Source organism: Alosa alosa, chromosome 16 (genome assembly GCF_017589495.1).
Source record: "Alosa alosa isolate M-15738 ecotype Scorff River chromosome 16, AALO_Geno_1.1, whole genome shotgun sequence".
NCBI classification, from domain to species: Eukaryota; Metazoa; Chordata; class Actinopteri; order Clupeiformes; family Clupeidae; genus Alosa; species Alosa alosa.
Genome location: NC_063204.1, coordinates 31227251 through 31248974, shown reverse-complemented (window position 1 = coordinate 31248974; position 21724 = coordinate 31227251). Strand labels below are relative to the sequence as shown.

Genomic DNA, 21724 nt, shown 5'->3' with positions numbered 1-21724 from the left:
TTACACCCAATAAAGCACAGAACCTTCGTTCCTAATCCTTGTTTCCAACAGGAATAGTTAGTTGTGTGAACAACTTTTTGGAGTTTCGCACTTCGGTATTCTAGTGTCCTGTTCTCGGACTGCAAAATAATATATCCTTAACAGCTTTTAGTTAATCGGACTTAAAAATGTTTATTGTAGAAATTTAAGGACAAAACGACATTCATGTATTCTAAATGTTTGCAAGGAGTTCTTGCATACACCGTGAAGAGCCTGTACGCGCATTTTCATTTGGGAAAAGTGACCAAGCGATATTGCTTCGTTTCAAATGCACATTTCTGCACATCAAGCGAGCGAGTGACAGGTAAACATGACAAACAAACTAAGGAAACGGCTATCATAATCGTCTCAGATTATACTTGCTAGGGTCGTCTAGCGCTAGGCTACTTTAGAGAGTGACGGTAGGGGGCAGCAAAATACATTTGTTTTCCTTGGTCCGTTTAAAAACAAGTGTGACATGTTAGCATTTTAAATTAATGTGTTTTATATATCTGTGCATTTACAATTGAAATGTTATCATTGACTTTCTCACTGTTGACAGTGGCTCCTTCAAGTCAAATAGGAATTATACAAGCAGAGTGATGAACGGAACTTGTTCGGCTGGGCTACCTCATCTGACATATGCCTATTTGTAGAGTAGGCCTATATTTATTGCTTTATTTGTATCCCTAGCAGCCAGTGCATACAACAATTGATTAATGAGGACAGCAGCTGTTTTCCATTTAGCATTCAAAAGATTGCTCACAGTTAGACAAATAGAGTCGCGGGTTAGTGTGTGATTCCATCTGCAGCTCACTGGCCCCACTGCTGTTGATTTTATGAAAAATAAGCGATGAGTGGGCGGGCAGATGAGAAACCCTTTGAATGCTGCATCTACTTTTGGCCAATGAAGACATGTATTATTTCATGCCGTTTCTGAAAGACAGTGTCAGTAATATTAATTAACGGATAAGTCAGGGAAAACTCTTGGGGTTTTCTGAAATGTTTGAAAGCCAAGTGCACTTATATAATTCATAATGCTGCGCTTAAAGCATGATGTGTAGGCTGTGTGGTGGCTATTATGAATTCTCACCAGCGTTTTGCATAGTAGGCTACAATAGGCTACTATAGAATTCTCATGCACAGGGTACATAGGTCCATATCTCACCGACCTGGGGCATAGGCCTAGCCAACCCTCTTCCATGCACACCATCTCATTCTCCTTTCCAGAACACAGTTCACACGACACAGGATGACAATCATGCACAAGGGTTGCGCAAAAAATCCAGAGGTCAAACACAGGATCTACATTTTATTTACATCCTAAGAATACATGTCATTTTATCAGCGTTATGGATGTGACATCTCACACATATGAGAGATCACAGGTTTTCCACAAACTGTGAATTTTTAAGGAAACTGCTGAAACCATGATATATGTAGCATGAAGAAGATTTGAATTAGCGCAAAAAATGTGTTTTTGAAACTATGCATCATTTCTGTAGCCTGGCGGGCCATCCTGTACAAGCTGAGCAAATTAATTTGCCGCCGCTAGGGTGCGTCTAGATTTCTAGGCTATCATTTTTGCATTATGTAGGGAAAACTGGTGTTATAGATGTGACATGTCTGAACAGTCCTCCACAAACTACATAATACACATACTAGTGCATTTTGATATGAAACAATTGAAATGTAATTAAGAAAAACTAGCAATGCAATTATTGCATCCTCAGTGCCCATCAAGATCCACAGGAAGAATCAGGACAACAAGTAATGTAAAATGTTTTTTTTTCTTTTCCTGTCATCAATTGTAGTCACTGACTCCTTAGTTACTGAAACAGCAGGGAACATGAAACTTGGTGGCTACTCCCCCACCGGGCAAGGCCCCCCAGAACCCAAAAAATGCAGTTTTTTGCTAAATAGTTACCTGAACCGTTGCACCCAAGATTACAAAATGTTTATGGTATGTTAGTCTTAAGAGCCTACATCATCCTAGCCTATTCCCACACATTTGCATGCACGCACACACACATAAACACATACACACAGGCAAGCGCACACACACACAGGCATGCATACGCACGTGCGCATTAGGCTTGTGCAAAATTCCAGAATTGAATTGAAACTGGCTCTTAAATTCCAATTCAACTTGCATTTCAGTTGAGGTATAGCCTGGCTAGCGCCACCACTTCTCAATGAGACGTGGTCTGGGAACCAAACGTTCATTTTCTCGTATTTGAAAAAAATGCCCAGATCCGTTTATTGGGTGCCACGGATGTCTATCAAATGCGCCTGTGCATAGCTCATCATCGCCTTGCTCTTCCCCTGTTCTGTGATTGGTTCCCTATCTCAGGCGAAAATTTGCTCCATGGTCTCCAGGCTGCCTTAGCAGCGTGAATCAAATCGCGCGCAAGGCAGCATGGGAACACCCAGGCTAGTTGAGGTAGCAAACAGGAAGCAGAATTGCAATTTGAATTGTGCACAACCCTGGTGCGCATGCAAACAAACACACACACAGATAAACACACACACACACATTCACCATTAGCCCCCTAACACACACAAGCACACACACACACACTCTCTTATACACAATAGCAAACTCACACATGAACACACTCATTTACATGCACATGAGTTGCAAGAATAGGAGATGGAGACAAATTGACAAGCGTGATTTATTTTTGCTGAGAGAATGTGCAGGACTGAGCGGCGGTCAGATTTTGTACCACTATGCGGTACATCTAGTTTATTGATGGTGTCGTGTTACTCTGTACTGTGGGTATAAGCTACAGAGGATCTGACACTTCAAATGCTGGCACATCGTGTTGTAAACCTTTGTAAATAGTAGGACGTCACATTTCAAATTAAACTGTATTAAACAGACGTGAACGGCAGGCTGAACACATCTGCAACAGAAGGAGGTTGCTACGTTAACTCCAGCTGCAAAGTCAGCCATCCTCACCAGCTAACACCATTATTCAGTTACTGTACAAAAACAGTATAACAATTACAGGAAGATAATCGCTTAGATTTTCGTTATTAGGCTATTCGAAAATAGGCTATGTCAATCACTGGAGGTATTTTAATATTGTTTTGCAAACACTTAGGCCTTCCTGTGGTTTTGATCAGCCTAATAATCTCTGAAATGTCAATTGGAAACACTAAGGTGAAATCTGTTGAAACTGGCATGCCATAAGAACAGATGTTTATCGGCTTTGAGGTCAAATAAAGTATCCACTTCTGTAAATTCACATTATGTAACATCCATAACGCATCATTAAAGGTTTTAAAAGTAAGAAAGGAGCACAATTTGTTCAGCACACTTTACATTGATATAAATCAGCTTTGCACAGACACTTTGGAAATTGTCGCATCAACACTGCATGTGTAGCATAAACTTTTCCTATAAAACATTATGGATGGAACCTGCTGACTTATAAACAAGAACCTTACACATTTAAGGAGCTCTGCTCTTAAAGGGACACCAGGCAACGTTTTCGTGTTAATTAATCATCTTCGTAAGTCGGTATATGGATAAATGACTCATTACGGGGCGAATGAAGGCTCGCCCGCCACTACTGCCTGTAGGAAGAATATCCAACTTGCAAGTTCGATGTATCCTACCCGCCGACCAAATGTACACATTACATTCCATGAACAGGAAATGTTTTTCACCCAGCAATACACATTCTTTCTGTTGTGTGACTGTGTGGTACCAGACTGTGGAGCAGTTTCCTCCCATCTGCTGTTAGACTGATAAATACATCACCTCTGATCTGACCTGCCCATAGACTGCTCCTGACACCCTGCACTTTGTTTCATCAACCAGGACCTGACTACTACATTTAGCTCCTACTTTAAATGTAGGAATGATAAAGCTTCCTTGAATCCTTACATTTTAGAGGGTTAGGGAGGTTTGTGTGTCATGTGTGCTATGGTTTTACATCCATTGTCCTTTGGCCACAGAGGGGACCGTGGTGGTGGAACGGAGAGGGGCAGTGGTCAGTGTGGTGATTAACCGGCCCGAGGTGCGCAACGCGGTCAACCAGGAGACGGCTCGGAAGTTGCTTGAGGAGCTGAAAGCATTTGAGGAGGACCAGACCATCTGTGCGGCAGTGCTGCACGGTATCGGTGAGCTAAGTGCCTCTCTGCCCTGACCTCGTTGACCTTGAGGAGAGTTGAAGGTCCCACACAGATTGGGAAGTGACAGCTTTCAGTATAAAAAACTTTGGTGTGTGTGTAGTAGGCCTACTCACCGATCTTAAGATCAAACCAGTTTTAAAGAGGAAATCAGAATTGTTAATATTATTTTGTTGATTTGTTTAGCAAGTTATACATTAAATTGTTCATTGGGTGTTTTACACAGTTTTAAACATCCCTGCAGCTGCTGAAAATTGCTCCAAAGCTGAAATCCTAAAACTGTAAATACTAACGTAAGCTGAGCATTAAACTTGGTTCAACTTTCAAAGCGCAACGCGAGCGTATTCAATTGACAAACCGCTTGTGTTGCTTAGGAACGAGATAAAACTTACTATGGTCTGAGCGTTGCCTTACGTTTGCCGCTGCCGCTGGCTGATGTGATCCTCGCCTTAGTCTGTCACCCAAAGAAAGGTTTTCTATGGAAGACCATTTCACCAGAGGGCTCTACTAAATTATTAAAGCATATTCTATGCAGTCAGGTTAGAGAACAGCCCTAAAGCATTCCAGTTACTTTTTTCTTTTTACTATTTGAATTGAAAGGTGAACTTGGGTAAACTTGTATAGAGTAAAAAATAGCTCATGGCAGTATTTCTCCATTAGCATACAGTTCTGTATCTATTCCAAGGTTGTGCACAGTTTTTGTGTTTATCTTTTGATGTATATTGATTTGTATTACGATTATAAGGGGGCATATAGGCCCTTAAACCAAATCATTCAACATATTATCACATTGCTGTCTGTGCATATTTGATTGAGTGTATTTGGTTTCTCTTTGGCATAAATGTTCTCTAAACACTGAGGTGTGGATAATTATGCCTTGAACTTGATATGTCTCTTCATTTTTTTTGTTTTGATTATGCGAATTCGGAGGGTGTAATTATGTGGGTGTCTCACCCGTAGCACACAATGCCTGTCCAATTATTTTGATTTCTCTAATTATGTGTGGGAAACCACAGTGGCCCAATCAGCAGTGGTGAGAGAGATCAAACGCCTTTGAAGCATTCCTCTTGCTGCAGGCTCCAGCTCTCCTGGGTGTGTGTGTGTGTGTGTGTGTGTGTGTGTGTGTGTGTGTGAGTGTGTGTGTGTGTATGTGTGTATGTGTATGTCTCTGTCTGTGTCTCTGTGTGTGTGTGTGTGTGTGTGTGCGTGTATTTGTTGGTGTCAAGTGCGTGTGTTTATAAGTCTGTGTGTAAGTGGTAAGTGTGTGTGTATGTGGGTGTGTGTCGTCGGAGGAAGAGGTGTGGGGGGTAGGGGTGTTCATTCCCCCTCCTGTCACCTAATTAGCCATTTTTTAACTGCATCCGGGAGATCAGTTAGTGGTTGGGTGAGCCGTTCTAGTGGGCCCCTCCTCCTTCTCCTCTTTCTCCTCCTGTTCCTTCTCCTCCTCTGTGAGGTCGTACCACCGTCTGGAAACCTTATGCATCTGCCAGCCTCCTCTGCTCCGGGTCAGCAGCACTTTAACACACAGCAGAACACCAACTTTTAATGCCACTGAAATAATCAGCACAGACACACACAGACACACACATACATACAGACACACACACACACACACAAACACACGGATAGTCAAACTTCTTTCCATTCGTGGAAATCATTTCTTCAGCCTGGGTCAGGCCTACCTCCACTGAAAGCCTCTTGCTGCACCCTCTCTAGGGACCAAAGGACATTTTTATTTAATGCTCACACACTCCCCAAAATGGACGCTGGCCAGATGAAAGCTTTTTGAAATGGCATTAGTTATGCTGAGTTGAACTGCACCGAGAGTGTGCTGACAGCAATAACAGTGTGTTAAACGGGTTAAATCTCAATGGAGGTATATGCACCAACCCCCAACCAATGGCATCACCCCCCACCTCCCAACCAATGGCATCACCCCCCACACCCACCACCTTACAGTACTTCCACCATGTGGGTTTTGGGATTGCTAGTCCACTCATTTTGTGTTGTTAACACGAGTTCACGTCCCTTGGCAAATTTGTCTTGGATGTCCACACGTAGCCCTGTCAGGCCGGGGTGGACAGCGAGTCGCTGTGGACCGGATCGCTTGCTCATTCGCATTCAGCTCCGCTGCGCCAGGCTGGCCGCGGCCATGAGGAAGCCATTTTCGCTCAAATTACTCAAAACATAATCATTTTCATTTCAGTTCCACTTTGGGAAAAGTGTTTCAGTGCCTCCTGAGAAATTATGAATAATTGCCCCCTATTTAGAAATATGCGGCAATGAGAAACGAATGCACACATTTTACAGCGTCCCTGTGGAAGTGCGTAGTCATTTCTAAACCCACTGATGTACTCATGAGCTCTGACCCATCGTTGATGAGTTGTTTACCTGACATGATGCTGGGAAATCATGTTGCGGCTCACACCAAAATGCCTCCTTTCTTATTTACTGGCACTCATAGAAATGCTTCAAGACACCAGTCCCTGTATAAGTCTATAAACAAGCAAGTCCATGGTGTTAAATTAGCAAATTATTTTTCCTATAAAGTTACCTTTAGTCAGATTTAAGACTTTACACTTTGCCTATCATTCCAATCAGGGCCCAATCTTCACCGTGTTCACCCTGCAGCCATCCTTTTATGTCATGCCCAGTGTGTCTGCATTGGCAGTCATGATCGCCTCGAAAGTGTAGCATGGTTTCAGCAGAGCATGATGCAGCATTGCCAGACGCAATCTACTCGGAGACGTGCGTGGTTTCCACAGGGTGTGTGTAAGGCACTATGATGCAGCATTGGCCATCATCTTAGGCAGACATCATATGACGACCACATGAGTGGGCTGGAAAGTCTGGCAGGCGGAGGCACTCCTTTCTGTGCCATTAATGAAAGCCATTGTGCGGCTCAGTGTGGCTATTGATTCACCGCTCGGCTCTTAAGGAAGAAAACCATTTGGGTGCCAGCCTCTGAACCTCTTATATCCATTTCTAAATTGCTGCTCTCTCTCTCTCTTTCCTTCTTTCTTTTTCTCTCTCTTTTCTTTCTTTCTATCCAGTTGTTTTTTCATCCTCTCTCTTCCCCCCTTCCTATTCGGTTTCCAGCTGCCATACTTTGTAATTTTGTGGTCTCCTCCAGGAGGGAATTTCTGTGCTGGTTATGATCTGAAGGAGCTGGCCCATCACTCTGCCTCCCTCAAATTGGAGCAAGATGTCACTAAAGGTCCCGGGCCTATGGTAGGAACATCAGCCTAAACTTGTCTTCTTTTTTTGTCTGAAGGTATGAAGCAGCTATGCACTGTCTGTCTGTGTTGATTACACCACCATTGGAAGTCAAGTCAAGTCAAGTCATTTTATTTGTTAGAACGTTTAAAAACAATAGAGTTGACTCAAAGTGCTTCACAGTTTGTGAAATTAGACATGACACAATAAGATAAAAACAAAAAAAACAAAGACTAAACATAGTTTTAGCCAAAGACCAAACATAGTTTTAAGCAGACAGCATGTACCATTTTGAAGCCTGCCTTTTCTTTAGTTAACTAGTTCTGGTATCATCTTCAAATACATTTTCATGGTATATGGTCAGGTGAAGGACGGATAAACACACCTCTTTCAAATAGGTGTCTAGGTTATGTGCTATGCAGATCTGTGGTCCAGAGTGAATCACGCCACCCGCTGCAATGTTGAAAAGCTACAATCATCGACTATGTTGCCAAAAGATGTTAGCATGCTAGCAGACTTTTATCTGTGCCAGCTGTACTTTTTCTGGCATTTGTGAAGTTTTTGCATGCTTTTTTGCTAGTTAGATTACTAGTTTCAACCAAAATTCCTAACTGCCGCTTTGTGTTAATCAGCATTCTCAGGCACAGAATGATGTTTTGTGACATGTGGTGACAATCTGTGTCAACATAAATCCAACATTATTGACTGAAGTCTTGTAATGGCTGCCCTAATTCGCCACAGAAAGCATACGTATTCAGTTTTTTCTGTACTATTTTTTCACCCCTGAGACATATGAGAGATGCATATTATTTTTGTCAACCACAATTTTTTGGGAACTGGTTCCTAGGTCCTTGGGAGGCTCCGACTGTGAGAGGTTGTAGATCTATGGTGTATATTAACTCCAGGGAGGTGATCCTTACCTTTTGGGGTTCTTTGTCTTGTTTTGAGCACTTAGCATACTTATAGAAGGCATTGATATCTATTCTTTATCAAATTGAGTAAAGCTATGGCACCTAGACTACAAGGGCTCTATTTTAACGATCTGAAAGGCAAGTATCAAACGCAGCACGCAAGTAGCTTTACCGTAAAGATGTTACAACATAGGCTATGACCAATGCACAAACAAAACCGGGAAACGGACAAATATTATCAAGACTTTGAATGTTTCCGTCTGTGCACGGGGGTGTCTGTAGATCGGTGTGCATAGCATTCATTTCTGCAGGCCTGTGGTCATGCATGCGCCCTTAAAATAGCATCTGAATTTGCGCCACTGACTTTAGACCAGGATGTTCCTGGTCTGTGGCGGAATTGTTTTCTGAAACTGCAAAATATCAACAGGGAACGTTTGCGCCAGAACACACCCCCTCTTTTCGCTGAACCACCCCCGTGGGCGCAATTGAATTCCCTAATTTACGGACGTGTACCTTTGAAGGGAAAATGATATGCGCTGAATGCAAAATAGGAAAGACAAAAGCGTGAGTATACAAAGTCAATTGCGCTGGAGTGCACGATAGAGCCCCAAGTCTTCCTAGAACACTTTACCAGAGACTTTCTAATGAGGAGACACAGCACTCAAAAAATCCTCCATAGAAATGCATGGGGTTAGTTTGTAACGCCAATATGGCCGTTGTCTACACATATCCCACCCCTTCCTCGGCAAAACGTCGACATGTAAATACATTGAGCCAATCATGTGCTGTGTTGTGAATACATTGAGCCAATAATGTGGTGTGTTGTGAAGACATCGTGCCAATCATGTGTTGTGATCTCACAGCTGGAGCAAGATTGCAGTAGATTGGTGTTGTTAAGCCTTGCGCACGCGCATTTCTGCCGAGATGGATGCCCGATGAGCGCCCAAAAAGCGTTGCCATATGGCCGCCGAGTGGAGGGACTTGTCTAAAAGGACTTTGACTTTACTTACTTGGTCACAAAATTATTGCAATCTTGCATTGTAGTCTGAGATGTTCAGACACAGCTCTAGTGAAGAGTCATTTGGTATTAAAGCTGTTAATTCTACTACTAAAACTTTTTAGTTTTGCATTAATAAAATATATTTTGAAAATATATAGTCTGATGAGCTGTATTTGGCTTTGTAAATGGCAACAAAAACATGAAAACATGATCAGTCTGAGTAAGGAGGCCAGTGGCCTCCAAAGAGTATCCCTGCCTGTTCATAATTTTGTGTGTTCTCTGAAAGGAGAGGGAGACTGAATCAGGTGGAAGTTAGGTAGAAATGCCCGTTTTGGACAGCTTTAAACACAAGTTGGAGCTGTCACGCCATACACATTCTTCACATTTATTCATTTAGCAGGCGCTTTTATCGAAAGCGACTTACAACAATTAATAGTACAACAATAAATACTACTACCAGAGTAGTATTTAAGACTACTACCAGAGTAGTATTTAAGATTACTACCAGAGTAGTATTTAAGTAATTCCAGTTGAGGAAGGCGTCTAGGTCATGGGGAAAGTTCTCCTTTGTTGTTGGAGCAGCATGCATTTTTTTTACGAAAGTGATACAAAACATAGCAATTTGGGGTGTGCATGTTGATTTCATTCTCACCTCATGGTAACACATTTCCATGTTACATTCTAGCCTTGTAAACCCCTGCCTCCCACCCTGTCTGTCCCAGGGCCCGTCCAGGCTGATGCTGTCCAAGCCACTGATCGCTGCGGTCAGTGGCTACGCGGTGGCCGGGGGACTGGAGCTAGCTCTACTGGCTGACATGAGGGTGATGGAGGAGAGTGCCATCATGGGGGTCTTCTGCAGGAGATTTGGTGAGTGTTGACCCTATACTCTGCACTGCCATGGTAGTGGGATCCGTTCCAAAATGTAATGGGTTCCTCCTTGGCCCATCAGTACACCAGTCCACCAAGTTTCATAAAGATCAGGCTGGTGGGGTTTGCATGATCCAGTTAACAAACAGACAAACATAGGCCCTGGTGAAGGTAATGATTATTATTATGCTATTTGTTTTTGCATTATATCATGTACAATGTCCTGCTGTTCTCTAGCCAGTGAAGTTTTGTTTGTGTTCTATTAACTGACCTCCCATTAGTACTATGTGTGTGTGTGTGTGTGTGTGTGTGTGTGTATGTATGTATAATGTAGTGTATAATAAGAATGCACAAATAGGTGTGTTGGTATGGCCTCAGGTCCAGATCATGTTTTCCAATCTCAAGCTGCACCTGTCGCTACCAGACAAAATAGAAATGATGCATCCTCCCTCACCACTCACTAAGAGAACTGGAGCGTTACTTTTTGCATGACCCAGATACGCACACACACACACACACACACACACACACACACACACACAGGCCTGTCCAACTTTTCACAACTGACCACTCTTTCTTTTCCCCTCTCTTCTTTCTCTCCCTCTCTCTATTTCTCTCTAGTCTTCACACTTGTATGGGCCTAACTTAAGCCACTTGTTGTTGTCCTGATAGCTGCAGAGAGGAAATGGAAAGCGTTTTCGCACACATTTCTTTTCTCCCCCCTCCCCTCCCCCTTCAGTGTGTATCCCTCTTTCCTCTCCATCCTAAAAATACAACCGCAGTGTTTATAAATACGCTCACCCGTGCTGTAATTTACTGTCAGGGCCCAGGCAGAATCCCTCTCTCTCTCTCTCTCTCTCTCTCTTCCCTGGGCTCTGCAGAAGACTAGCGGGCTTATCGTTCCGCGTCTGTAATTAAGTAGGGCTCAGTTGGCAGTGCCCGGCGTCTGACGGCACCGCACCACACCACACCAGACCAGAGAGATGCGACCTGCTCCGTTCTGTTCTCCTCAGACTGTCTGGCATGGCCTCGTCCGCAAAAAAAGCTCTGACTCCTTCCCTGCCACCACTACCACCATCGTCGCTACACCACCAATGTGTCTGCGCTTACCGACGTCGCCAGGGTCTGGGAGCCAGGGTTTGGAGACGCCACGGAATTGGAGGCAGCCTTTTGTGGGGTGGCACGGTTTTATTTGGCGATGGGGGACAGATAACCCGTTTGACTGATTTACCATGAGACTCTGTGCAAATTAAAGGAGCGTTGGGATGAGCTCTCAGACTTTGCTTTGTAAGCTTGTCTCGTATTTCATGCTCCGCGCTTGGTTTCTGTGAGGCCTCTCATGACTTGGCAAGTGGCTCTCTCACCCTACTGTATCTCTCCTCAACCCGGCGAAAAAACACTGAAAAGGCCATGAACTTCATCTGTGTCCCGGAACTGTTCTTTTTAAAGCTTACTGGAATCTCATAGTGTGTACTGAAAGAAGATATGCCAATGGACCTCGCTGGACTGAAACAAAAGCGGGCAGGTTCCATGTGACAAGGAACATCGTCATGTTCTTTGATGTGGGCCACCAGAACAATGGCTCAGGTTGACGACAGGGCAGCTTACTTTTCCACTGTGATGGCAGTGCTACAGTCATTCTTAATTTAGAGTGTCATTCTCAGTGAGAATAAGTGCCCCGTTGCAGTCTCACAACAGCCCATTACAAACAGTGGAAAAGCTGGATAAACAGCACAGTAAACACCTCCACTTGGCTCTTGGCACCTGCCACCTGCCTTGTTCACTGAAAAGACTCCATCTCTCTGGGTGTTCTTCAGTGTTTTGTTTTTTTCCGCATCAGTGTATGCTCAGAAAAGTTCAAAGCTTTTTTTCCACGTATGGTTTTGCACGGGTCTACTGTCCACTTCTCTTCTGTCAGCAACGATGCCCCACCCATGCTGAACAATGGATTAGCATGGCGTGTCACCACTGTCAGTATGGCTGTTTTAATAGTGGAGGCATAAACTAGTATATTCCTGCACCCTGCTCTCCTCCCTTTCTGTCTTCCCATCACCACCCATTCGCTCCCTTCTATCTCCAGCAAGCCGTTTCCTGCAGCGTAACAGCAGTGAGCCCACAGTGCTAAGCACAAGCTTAAACACCATTCATCAAAAGTAATGGTGCTCCCTCGCTCCCGCTCTCTCACTGTGCTCTCTTGTGGTTGGCAAACGTTTATTTTCAGATCCCCCTGGTAGATTTTCCTTAATCCTGTTTTGACAGTTAAATTTGGCGAGCGTTTGCAGCGAGACACAGATGGGAACTGCCCGAGGGAATCCCTTGTGGTCTGAGGAGGGAAAAGAGAAAGAGGAGGGAAAAGAGAAAGAGGAGGGAAAAGAAGGGGAAAAAAAAAGAAAAACGAGACCCAGTTTGAAAAGTCCAATGGCCGTCTGATGTGGCCGAGCATTAGCCTCCGCTGCAAATCTGTTTCCTGTCAAGAGCGGCTCTTAAACCTGAGGCCTCTCATCTAAAGCCTCGACCCAGCTTAGGGGAGGCCGCACGCTGGAAACAACCTGCAGTTTGCAGAGGGATGCACCACGGGGCAGCGCCTGCCGTCAAAAGGTCTCTGACGTGTGGGTATTTATTATGTATCTATAGATGTTTTATAGAAAGTTAAGTAAGTAATAGGTTACAAATAAAGTAACAATAGCAGTTAATTTAACATAAAAGAAAAGCAGTGTGCAGATCAGCAGAAGAATAAGGCCTAGCCACAGTAGAGTAAAGAAGTTAGCAGCTTGCACATAATAATAACAACAACATTGCAGGGTAATACAGTTTGTTTAGCACAAGCACAAAGCAGCCAGTTCCTCAGGGTTTTTTCATTTCTGTATGAATGACTGGACCTGTGCAACAGCGACAATCAATGGTTGGGGAATCAATGTGATTACTTAGCAGTGACTGTGCAGCACTGTACACTCTTGGCAGATTGAAGCGTTATTTGAGGTTATGTTAGACCACCAGGGAGAAGGAAACAGAGTGACGTGACCACTGTGAGAGACAGTATGCAGTGCTTGTTTAGCATGACCCAATGTACTTGGAACAGAATTATAATGTGATAGAAATGGGAGATGTCGAAGCATGGACAATTAAAGGTCTACATGTACGGCAGAAGTCATCTGTCATCTGTCCTCAGTTCATTTCTCAAATGAAACTAATTTAATTTGTTTTTGAGGTGAAGTATCACATTGCACAGTTGGCATCTGTTTAACCAGTCCTGATAAATGGGTGTTAGATTGGATTTCAGATGTTGGGATCGTCCCCAAAAACAACCAATCTTGTATCCTCATGGAGCACACTCCTCCTTACATTATTTATCCAAGAAATAATCAAGCAGCACGCACGCCACAGCGAGGGTGAGGGGCCGGGATGGCCTGGCAGCGGCTATGGCTGTTAGCACACCTACCCCCTCCCCTCCCAATCTCCCCTCTGTGTGTGTGTGTGTGTGTGTGGACGAGCCAGAACCAGGTGGTGGTCAGGATGGTTGACCTGTCGGGGAGGCCACAGCAGTGGCAGCGGACCTCCTAGCTGGATGCGGCGGAGGAAGTTGGCATGGTCTCCCGGCCACAACTCGCAGCCCCAATTAGCGAGATGGATGGGGTGTGTAGTGCGAGCGAGACTGCCAAGGGTGGGGGTGGGCGTGGAAGTGTGTGTGTGTGGGGGGGGTGTATACGTGCAATGTGCATGTGCTGACCGGCCAGACGCAATGCAACATAAGCCCTTTGGAGATGAGGCCTCGGGTTTGGAGTGGAGTGGAAAGCAGGAACCACACCCCAGCCCATCAGCGCACGGCGAGGGCTCCGGTCGAAAAGACACCTGCAGAGCACACAGTCTCCACAGCACAGGGTGGTCTGACCAATACACAGGAGAGGGTTCCAGATCGGATACTCTGTATGGACACACACACACAAACACACACACACAAACACAGACCCACCCATTTACTCATACACCCACACCTACCACACACACACACACACACACACACACACACACACACTGCACAGACACACTCTTGCACATACACACATACACACCAGTTGCTGCCAACAGCCTGCATTCATTGAAAACCTCAGCTCACTTAAAGTTATACGGCTGACTACTATGGGTTATTAGATAGGAGCTGGCAAGGCTCCTGCAACATGAATCACCCCAAGCTCTTTTGATTTGATTCTCAGAGCTGCAGCAGTTGTTTCTTGGTCCTTTTCTTGCGCCTGGCTGATATGACGTGCCTTAGCGTGTCCACTCTCCTCACGCTGTTCCATCCCGGCTGATGCATTAGGACCTTATCGGACACAAACGTGTTTGGCCGTGTTATGCAAGCAGGAGATTAGACCCCTCCGCTTCCGATAAGGTCTTGACAGCGTTCCTGAAGTGGGGTTTTAGGGAGTGCTCTCTCGCTCTCTCTTCTTCCTCTCTCTCATCTCCCCATCCATCCGCTCGCTCTGCGGTTTGTGTCGGTTCTTCTCTAATCCTCACTGGTGTAATCGCATTAGTCTCTTGGGAGCCCAATGTGGAAGTGAAGGCTTTGAAGTTGCACTGATACCGGAACCCCCCGACACCGCGCTCGACGAGAAGAGAGAGAGAGACAGAGGTAGGAAGGGATAGATAGAGAGAGAGAAAGAGGGAGGTAGGGAGGGATAGATAGATAGAGAGAGAGATAGAGAGAGAGAGAGAGAGAGAGAGAGAGAGAGATGGGGGAGAAAAGCATAACTCCTGCCCTGGACTACCCGCAGGGTTCTACACGCTCCCAAACGGATGGGTGAAGACTCTTTATCTGTGGGATAAGGAGGAGAAGAAAGAGTGACTGGTTGTCCTTTGGGCTTTGGCCAAAAAAAGATACGGTGCTGCTGAATTTTTGATCTGTTCTGTTTTGCACATACATATACTGGAAGGCTTACCTTCCTAATAAATGCTGCATTAATATGTGCTGTTGCAAGTTGGTTTTATGCAATCCACTGTACCTCGTAAACAATATTGGTGTGTGCTGAACTTTACTCTGGATTAGTTTGCTTTACATACCTATTCCGGAATGAATTGCAGACGTGGAAAGATATGTCACAGAAAGACTATCTTTACCACTTTCCCAGAAGCAGTGAACCTACATCAAGTTGTGAAGGACTGTCATATTTTGCCACCACAGGAATGCGTCCCCATCCATAATATTTTCCTTTTCTCCCCGTAACATGACCTGTGTGAATGAGTCCAGGCTTCGAGCCTCCTTTTCTCCCACCCTTGGTGTCCCTCGCTCGGGATTTGTGGAGGCTTGGGCCTCGAGAGGCTGCTTGGCTGGAAGAGACTCTGCCTGACACATACTTCCCCTCCCAGAGAGAACAAAGGGAACGGACTGCCACCGCATCAGGGCAAACAGGACACATCCGAGACAGGATGGTGGGGGTTATCTGTGAGGAGGTGTGTGTGTGTGTGTTGGGGGGGGGGGGGGTATGTGTGTCTATTGAGGAAGATTGAGGGGGGAGTGGGTGTTCTAGACGGGTGCCGGATAAGAGAAGTCTTTCCGGCACCTGACAGTGCTGATGGCAGCGGCTCTGCTGGCGGAGAGAGAGACCAGGGGCCAGGACTGGTGCCTGTTGGTAGAGCCGGGGGCTGATAGCAGAGCGAGGACGTGCAGGAGAGGCCCAGGCCAAGGCTCCTCGCGTGGCTCTTGGCTGCTGGCTGCTGCTGGCTGTAATCTAATCAAGGCTCCTGGGCCTGTGGGGAAGAGCAGGAGTCTGAAGCAGCTCAAGTCCCTCGCTACTCCCAGAGTTGTGGCTTGGCACAACTGGAGAGTGTTACATGGAGAGAGAGAGAGAAGAGAGAGAGAGAGAGAGAGAGAGAGAGAGACATTTGGAGGGACGGGAAAGAGAATAGAGGCTTTTTGATAGAAAAAAGAGAAGGGAAAGTAAGAAGAAAGAAATAGGGAAGACAGAGGGAAGGAGAAAGAGAGTTTTTTTATGTGCATATTTACATGATTTTTTTTACTGTGCATATGTACAAGTTTTTTTTACTGTGATATGTTTGTGAGCTTTGGGAATAATGCTACTGTGACATTCATGCCAATAAAGCTTTATTGAAGTGAACTGAATTGAATTGAGTGTGTGAGAGACAGAGGGGAAAATGAAAAGGGAGAGATAGATGATTACAGGGACATAGACAGAGTGCAGAGCTTGTGTTGAAAGACACAAAGGTATGAGAGATGCTTAATTGGATACACGAGGAACAGTGGAGAGACAGAGGAAGAGACTCTGGGGCAGACACTGAAGTGCAGTGTGTGTGTGTGTGTGTGTGTGTGTATGTGTGTGAGTGTGTGTGGGTGTGTGTGATGTGTGTGTGTTTGTGTTTGTGTGTGCACGTGCATGTCTGTATCAAGTGTGTGTGTGTGTGTGTGTGTGTGTGTGTGCACGCACATGTCTGTATCAAGTGTGTGAGTGTGTGTGTGTGTGTGTGTGTGTGTGTGTGTGTGTGCACGCGTGCATATCTGTATCAAGTGTGTATATGTGTGTGTGTGTGTGTGCACGCGCATATCTGTATCAAGTGTGTGTATGTGTGTGTGTGTGTGCACGCGCATATCTGTATCAAGTGTGTGTATGTGTGTGTGTGTGTGCACGTGCATGTCTGTATCAACACACACTTTTTAGTAGCACAGTTCCATTAGCAGTGAATGCATGTAGTCATCTTCTCCTCCACACTCCCTCTCCTCCTCTCCCCTCCCTCCTGGCCCCCGACGCCAGTGCTGAGCACTTTTCTCACAGCCAGCAGCTCTGGGCCGGCCGCATCCAAACCCTCCACACCCATCAGGATCCAGAACTCCCCCAAAAACTAAGAGCTCTCTCTCTCTCTCTCTCTCTCTCTCTCTCCCCGAGGACTTGACTTGTAATGGAAGGGCTAAAGAGACAGAGGAGAGAGAGTGAGCTGTGCACATGCTGCACTGTCATGCCAATAAAACATGTTCAATTGAATTGAGAAAGAGAGATGGAGAGAGAGAGAAAGGTGAAAGGAAAGACAAGACATCATTGACATGTTGCTACACAAATAAAGAAGTAAGCAAAAATAGAGTAGAGGGAGGTAGAGAAAGGAGAGAGAGGAGGATGGAAATAGAGGGAACAAGAAAGGAGAGAGAGAGAGAGAGAGAGAGAGAGAGAGAGAGAGAGAGAGAGAGCGAGCCACTGACAGAGGGACTCCCACATTTGAAAACCACTCTGGAGCGTCTGTCAGGGTTCCATATGTGTTGAGTGTCGGACAACACAGGCCTCCCGATCGTTTGCAGATGTACGAGTGGCAGGCAATTGGCCGTATTCAAATCTGATTTATTTGAAAAGTCTTTGGAGAATGTAGCGGGAAGTGCGAATAGAATTACATTATTTCCAAAACTCTGTCTCATAGGAGAACCCCCCCCCTACGCCACACGCACACACATGCACACACACAAACAAACACACACACACACACACACACACACACACACACACACACACACACACACACACACACACACACACACACACACACACACACACACCTTTGCCCCTGTTAAATAGGTTTGGATGAGTGGTCAAATGAGCGCATTTATGATTGGAAGGAATTTTGGGGATCCTAACCGCCACACACAAACACTACCTAGAACAAAGGTGCGTGGGTGGTACCTGCCCAGGGAATGTAGTGCATGCAGCCGTGATCAATTACTAAAGCCCAAAGCCCTGGCCGCATCTCAGTTTTTGAGGATTTACAGACAAGTGAAGACTAATCCTGTGTGTGTGTGTGTATGTGTGTGTGTGTGTTGCATGTGTGGCATTGCCATTTTCCTGGCACCTGCCATTTTCCATGTGCCAAGAAGAAAAAGAGCATGTACTATAACACATACACACACACATAATCAGACACTCACTCGCAAAAACCCATCGGGTGTGTAGACAGGGCATATGATGAATGTGTGTCAGTGGGTTGTGACACCTGTTCCACCTCCTTTCCCAGGTGTGCCTTTGATTGATGGGGGCACAGTGCGGTTGCCTCAGCTGATCGGGCTGTCACGTGCTCTGGACCTCATACTGACTGGCCGCCCAGTGGGAGCGCAGGAAGCCTTAGCCTATGGGCTGGCCAATCGAGTGGTGCCCGATGGCAAAGGTAAGAAATGGAGGTCACTGGCTGGAGGTGACTAGAATGGACTTTGCACTCTGAGATTGTTTTTTTTTTACGTGCAAAATTGTTGGACTATTGGAAAATAAAACCTCAAAACGTGTCAGTTTACGAAACGTTTTTTCTGTTTGTTTTGCAATCCTGTTGCAATCCTTCATGGCAAAATTAATATATCAGAATCAAAATCAGAATCAGCTTTATTGGCCAGGTTTATGAAGTGTTTGGTTTCTCTTGTGAAGAGTAATATATTCTATGAAATAAGGACTTTTCTCTCTTTTTTACCTTGTTTCTTAATGGCACAGCCTCAATTTCATGCCGACAGGGTCATATCCACTTTGTACAACTACAACTTTAATAAAAACTGACATAAAATATGTAAATCTCACATTAGAATTCATAAGCACGTAAGTAGCATATAAGAGGTTTTTATTCAGTTATTTATGCATGAATTCACTGGCAAACAGTGGTCATGCATTTGGAAAAATGTCTTTCCTTTCCCATGCATGCTCTCTCTCTCTTTCTCTCTCTCTCTCTTTCTCTCTCTCGGCCAGAATTCTTCAAAAGACATGAGTAGATTAAGCTAATGCATTGTGGAAGTGGCTCTTTCTCGCTCTCACAGCCACAGCCAAGCTGGGCTAATTGAGCTCAGGGGCTGATAGCTGGGTACAGAGAGAGAGATAGCTTAAAGAGAAGCACTTGAGCATCAAAAGTTGGGCATCAGTACAGTTTCCATAGGAGATTTGGACTTTTTCCAGTCCTTTTATGTGCAACCCTGTGCAAAATGGGTTCATCCTGGTGGAAGAGCGAGACTGTGCTGTGGCACAAGATGGCCAAGGCTCGCTCCTTCTTTTCATCTCTGTCTCTCTCGTTCCCCCCTTTTGATTTTTTCTTTTGTTCTAGTTCTATCTGTTCCTCTGCTGTTCTGTTAGATGGTTAATGTGCATTTGTGTTTTATTTGTGATAACAATGGTGTCCAAAAATTGCATAGACGTAAATACAGGGGGAGCCAATATGCCCCCCCCCAGCACGTTTACAAATGTTTACCAGTATCTATATGTGTACTGTAGTGTATGTTTTTATGCATGCGTGTTATTTGTGTGTTAGATCACTGACTGTTTGTAAACACGTGGTTACCCCTGTCTTTATCTCAGCGTTGCAGGTTGCCATGGAGCTGGCAGAACAGATTAGTTCTTTTCCTCAGCAGTGTCTCCGTGCCGACCGGGCCTCCGCCTACCACGCCGCCTTTGATGCCGCCTCTTTCACAGACGCCATGCAGTACGAGATGGACCACGGCCTGCCCGTCATCCGGGCTGAGTCTGTTGCCGGGGCGACCAGGTTCAGCTCAGGGGTTGGCCGAGGAGGGAAGTTCTCTTGATGAGTGTGTTCCACAGGTGCATTATGGGAAAAATAGGGGTTTCATTTTCCAAATTCATGGGTTTTCAAAACTCGGGATACAACTGTTAACGTGCTCCTCATAATCTTTACTTTTAGCTTTGTTAGTTAAATGATGACGCTAAGATGGCCAGAATTCGTCCACACTCATTTACTAAGGATGTATAAGACTCTTGACACCCAAACAACACCCATAAATTAGCTATAAATTCGCCTAAATTAAATTAGCTTCTCATTAGGGCTGTCAATCAATTAAAAAATTAATCGAATTAATTACATACTCTGTGATTAATTAATCTAAATTAATCGTATATATACTTTTTGCTGTGAAAGTATTTTAAATATTTAAATTCAAATGAATCATTGAATAATCAGCATTAGTGACATTAAAGTTCAAAAACTCTTTTATTATTACTTTCACTGTTCAAATAATGGCCATAATAATCTATGAAATGACCTAATATGTTGAGGAAATAAATTCTTCTGGAAGATTCCTCAGGCATTTCAGGCCACAGATATTACCTAGGGGACACAATGAAAATAAATAAAAGTAAATGTTCCAATCAATGATCTAGGCAGCACATTTTCTTCTCTCTCCTTAATTTTACAGTCTAATGGTTACTGACTAGAATGGCTCGGGGTCAAAGGTCATACGGAATCAATTAATCTGCGCAATTTTTTTTTATCAGTTATTTTTTCTCAAATGAATTAATCAAAATTAATCAGTTATTTTGACAGCCCTACTTCTCATAGAACCATCCAAGGTTCTCCTTTAGAGATAACCGATTATCACACACAGATTCTTTAGCCTCCGTCCAAAGACGTGCCAGGTGTCTGTGGGACAGGCACATCAGCACACCACAAAAGTCACCTGCTCCTTATTTGTCCCGGCCATTTGACTGTGATCCTCTCATATCAAAGAACACAGTGGGGAGGAGAAGCCCAGGGTGTTTGGCAAAGTCTGGGAATCAAAAGCCCGGAAACCACAGCATCAAAAGTACCAGCATTAAGCTCCGACTCTGAACAGAACTGGAGTGAGTTAGAGAGGGAGGGGGGGAGCGAGGGGGAGGGAGGGAGTGAGGGATGGAGAAAGGGATAGAGGGAAGTAAGAAGGGCTGCCAAAGGAGTTTTGGCTGGCTGGCTGCGAAGTCAGGTGTGGGCTGTGGTTGAAGTAGAGGGGACAGGAGGCCAGCATGTAATGACAATGACTTTGGTGTGCGTGTGTGTGTGTTTGTGTGTGTGTGTGTGTGATAGAGAGATTGTGTGGATGTTTCAGAGTTTGGGTGTATGTGTGTATAGACACACAGATGGTTATGACCACATAATTAGTGTGTGAACTCACAATTATACTGCATATGTATAAACCAAACCCAGAGCTCTATTTACTTATTGTAATTTTTTTGTGTCTGTCAGTGTGTGTGTGTGTGTGTGAGAGAGAATGAGATTAAAGGAGAGAAAAACATTAAAATATTTAGGGTGGACCCATGTAGCAAACGGTTTTGGGTCCAGTAATACTCTTCTCAATGTATGTGTGTGTGTGTGTGTGTTATGTTTACGGTGACCCACGATGTATCTGTTAATTAGGGTGAAGAGTCTCCGTCTAGACGCCATGATGACAGGACTCCCAGTCGCTTGTTTATGGAGGGCCCCTGCTTCCTTACACTGGGTCAGCTGATAAACACACACACACACACACACACACACACACACACACACACACACACACACACACTATAATGTGCATTCATACATACATACTACAGTATACACAGTAACACATGTAAGCACATACATATTTATTATTTTTACATACACATACATACACATAAACTAATGCTATGTGTACACACTTACATTCACACACACACACACACACACAGTGCATATGAGCACAATATTTTACTTGTTTGAGCTCCTCTGTTTAGCTTACAATGTAATTGCATATCTCATTTTGTATGTAACCTCCTTTTAGCAACACAAGGCTATTACAGTTTTTGGCCATTGCTTGAACACT

General features: G+C 44.6%; 1 protein-coding gene across 1 annotated transcript; it reads left to right on the top strand.

The window, feature by feature from the left end:
- The first annotated feature begins 78 nt into the window (after positions 1-78).
- On the top strand, positions 79-20033 carry zgc:101569 (uncharacterized protein LOC449822 homolog). Its single transcript, XM_048266452.1, has 6 exons — positions 79-343; positions 3988-4152; positions 7295-7392; positions 10011-10155; positions 18157-18306; positions 19470-20033. Exons 1-6 carry the CDS (start codon positions 205-207, stop codon positions 19691-19693), a joined length of 921 nt encoding a protein of 306 aa, XP_048122409.1. The 5' UTR covers positions 79-204; the 3' UTR covers positions 19694-20033.
- Positions 20034-21724: the final 1691 nt, after the last annotated feature.

Bases quoted from the DNA above. Each gene is read 5' to 3' on its own strand.
- zgc:101569 (XM_048266452.1), top strand. From the start codon at position 205: ATGTATTCTAAATGTTTGCAAGGAGTTCTTGCATACACCGTGAAGAGC. The intron at 10,156-18,156 runs GTGAGTGTTGAC...CTCCTTTCCCAG, and splicing joins GGTCTTCTGCAGGAGATTTG to GTGTGCCTTTGATTGATGGG. The intron at 18,307-19,469 runs GTAAGAAATGGA...TCTTTATCTCAG, and splicing joins AGTGGTGCCCGATGGCAAAG to CGTTGCAGGTTGCCATGGAG.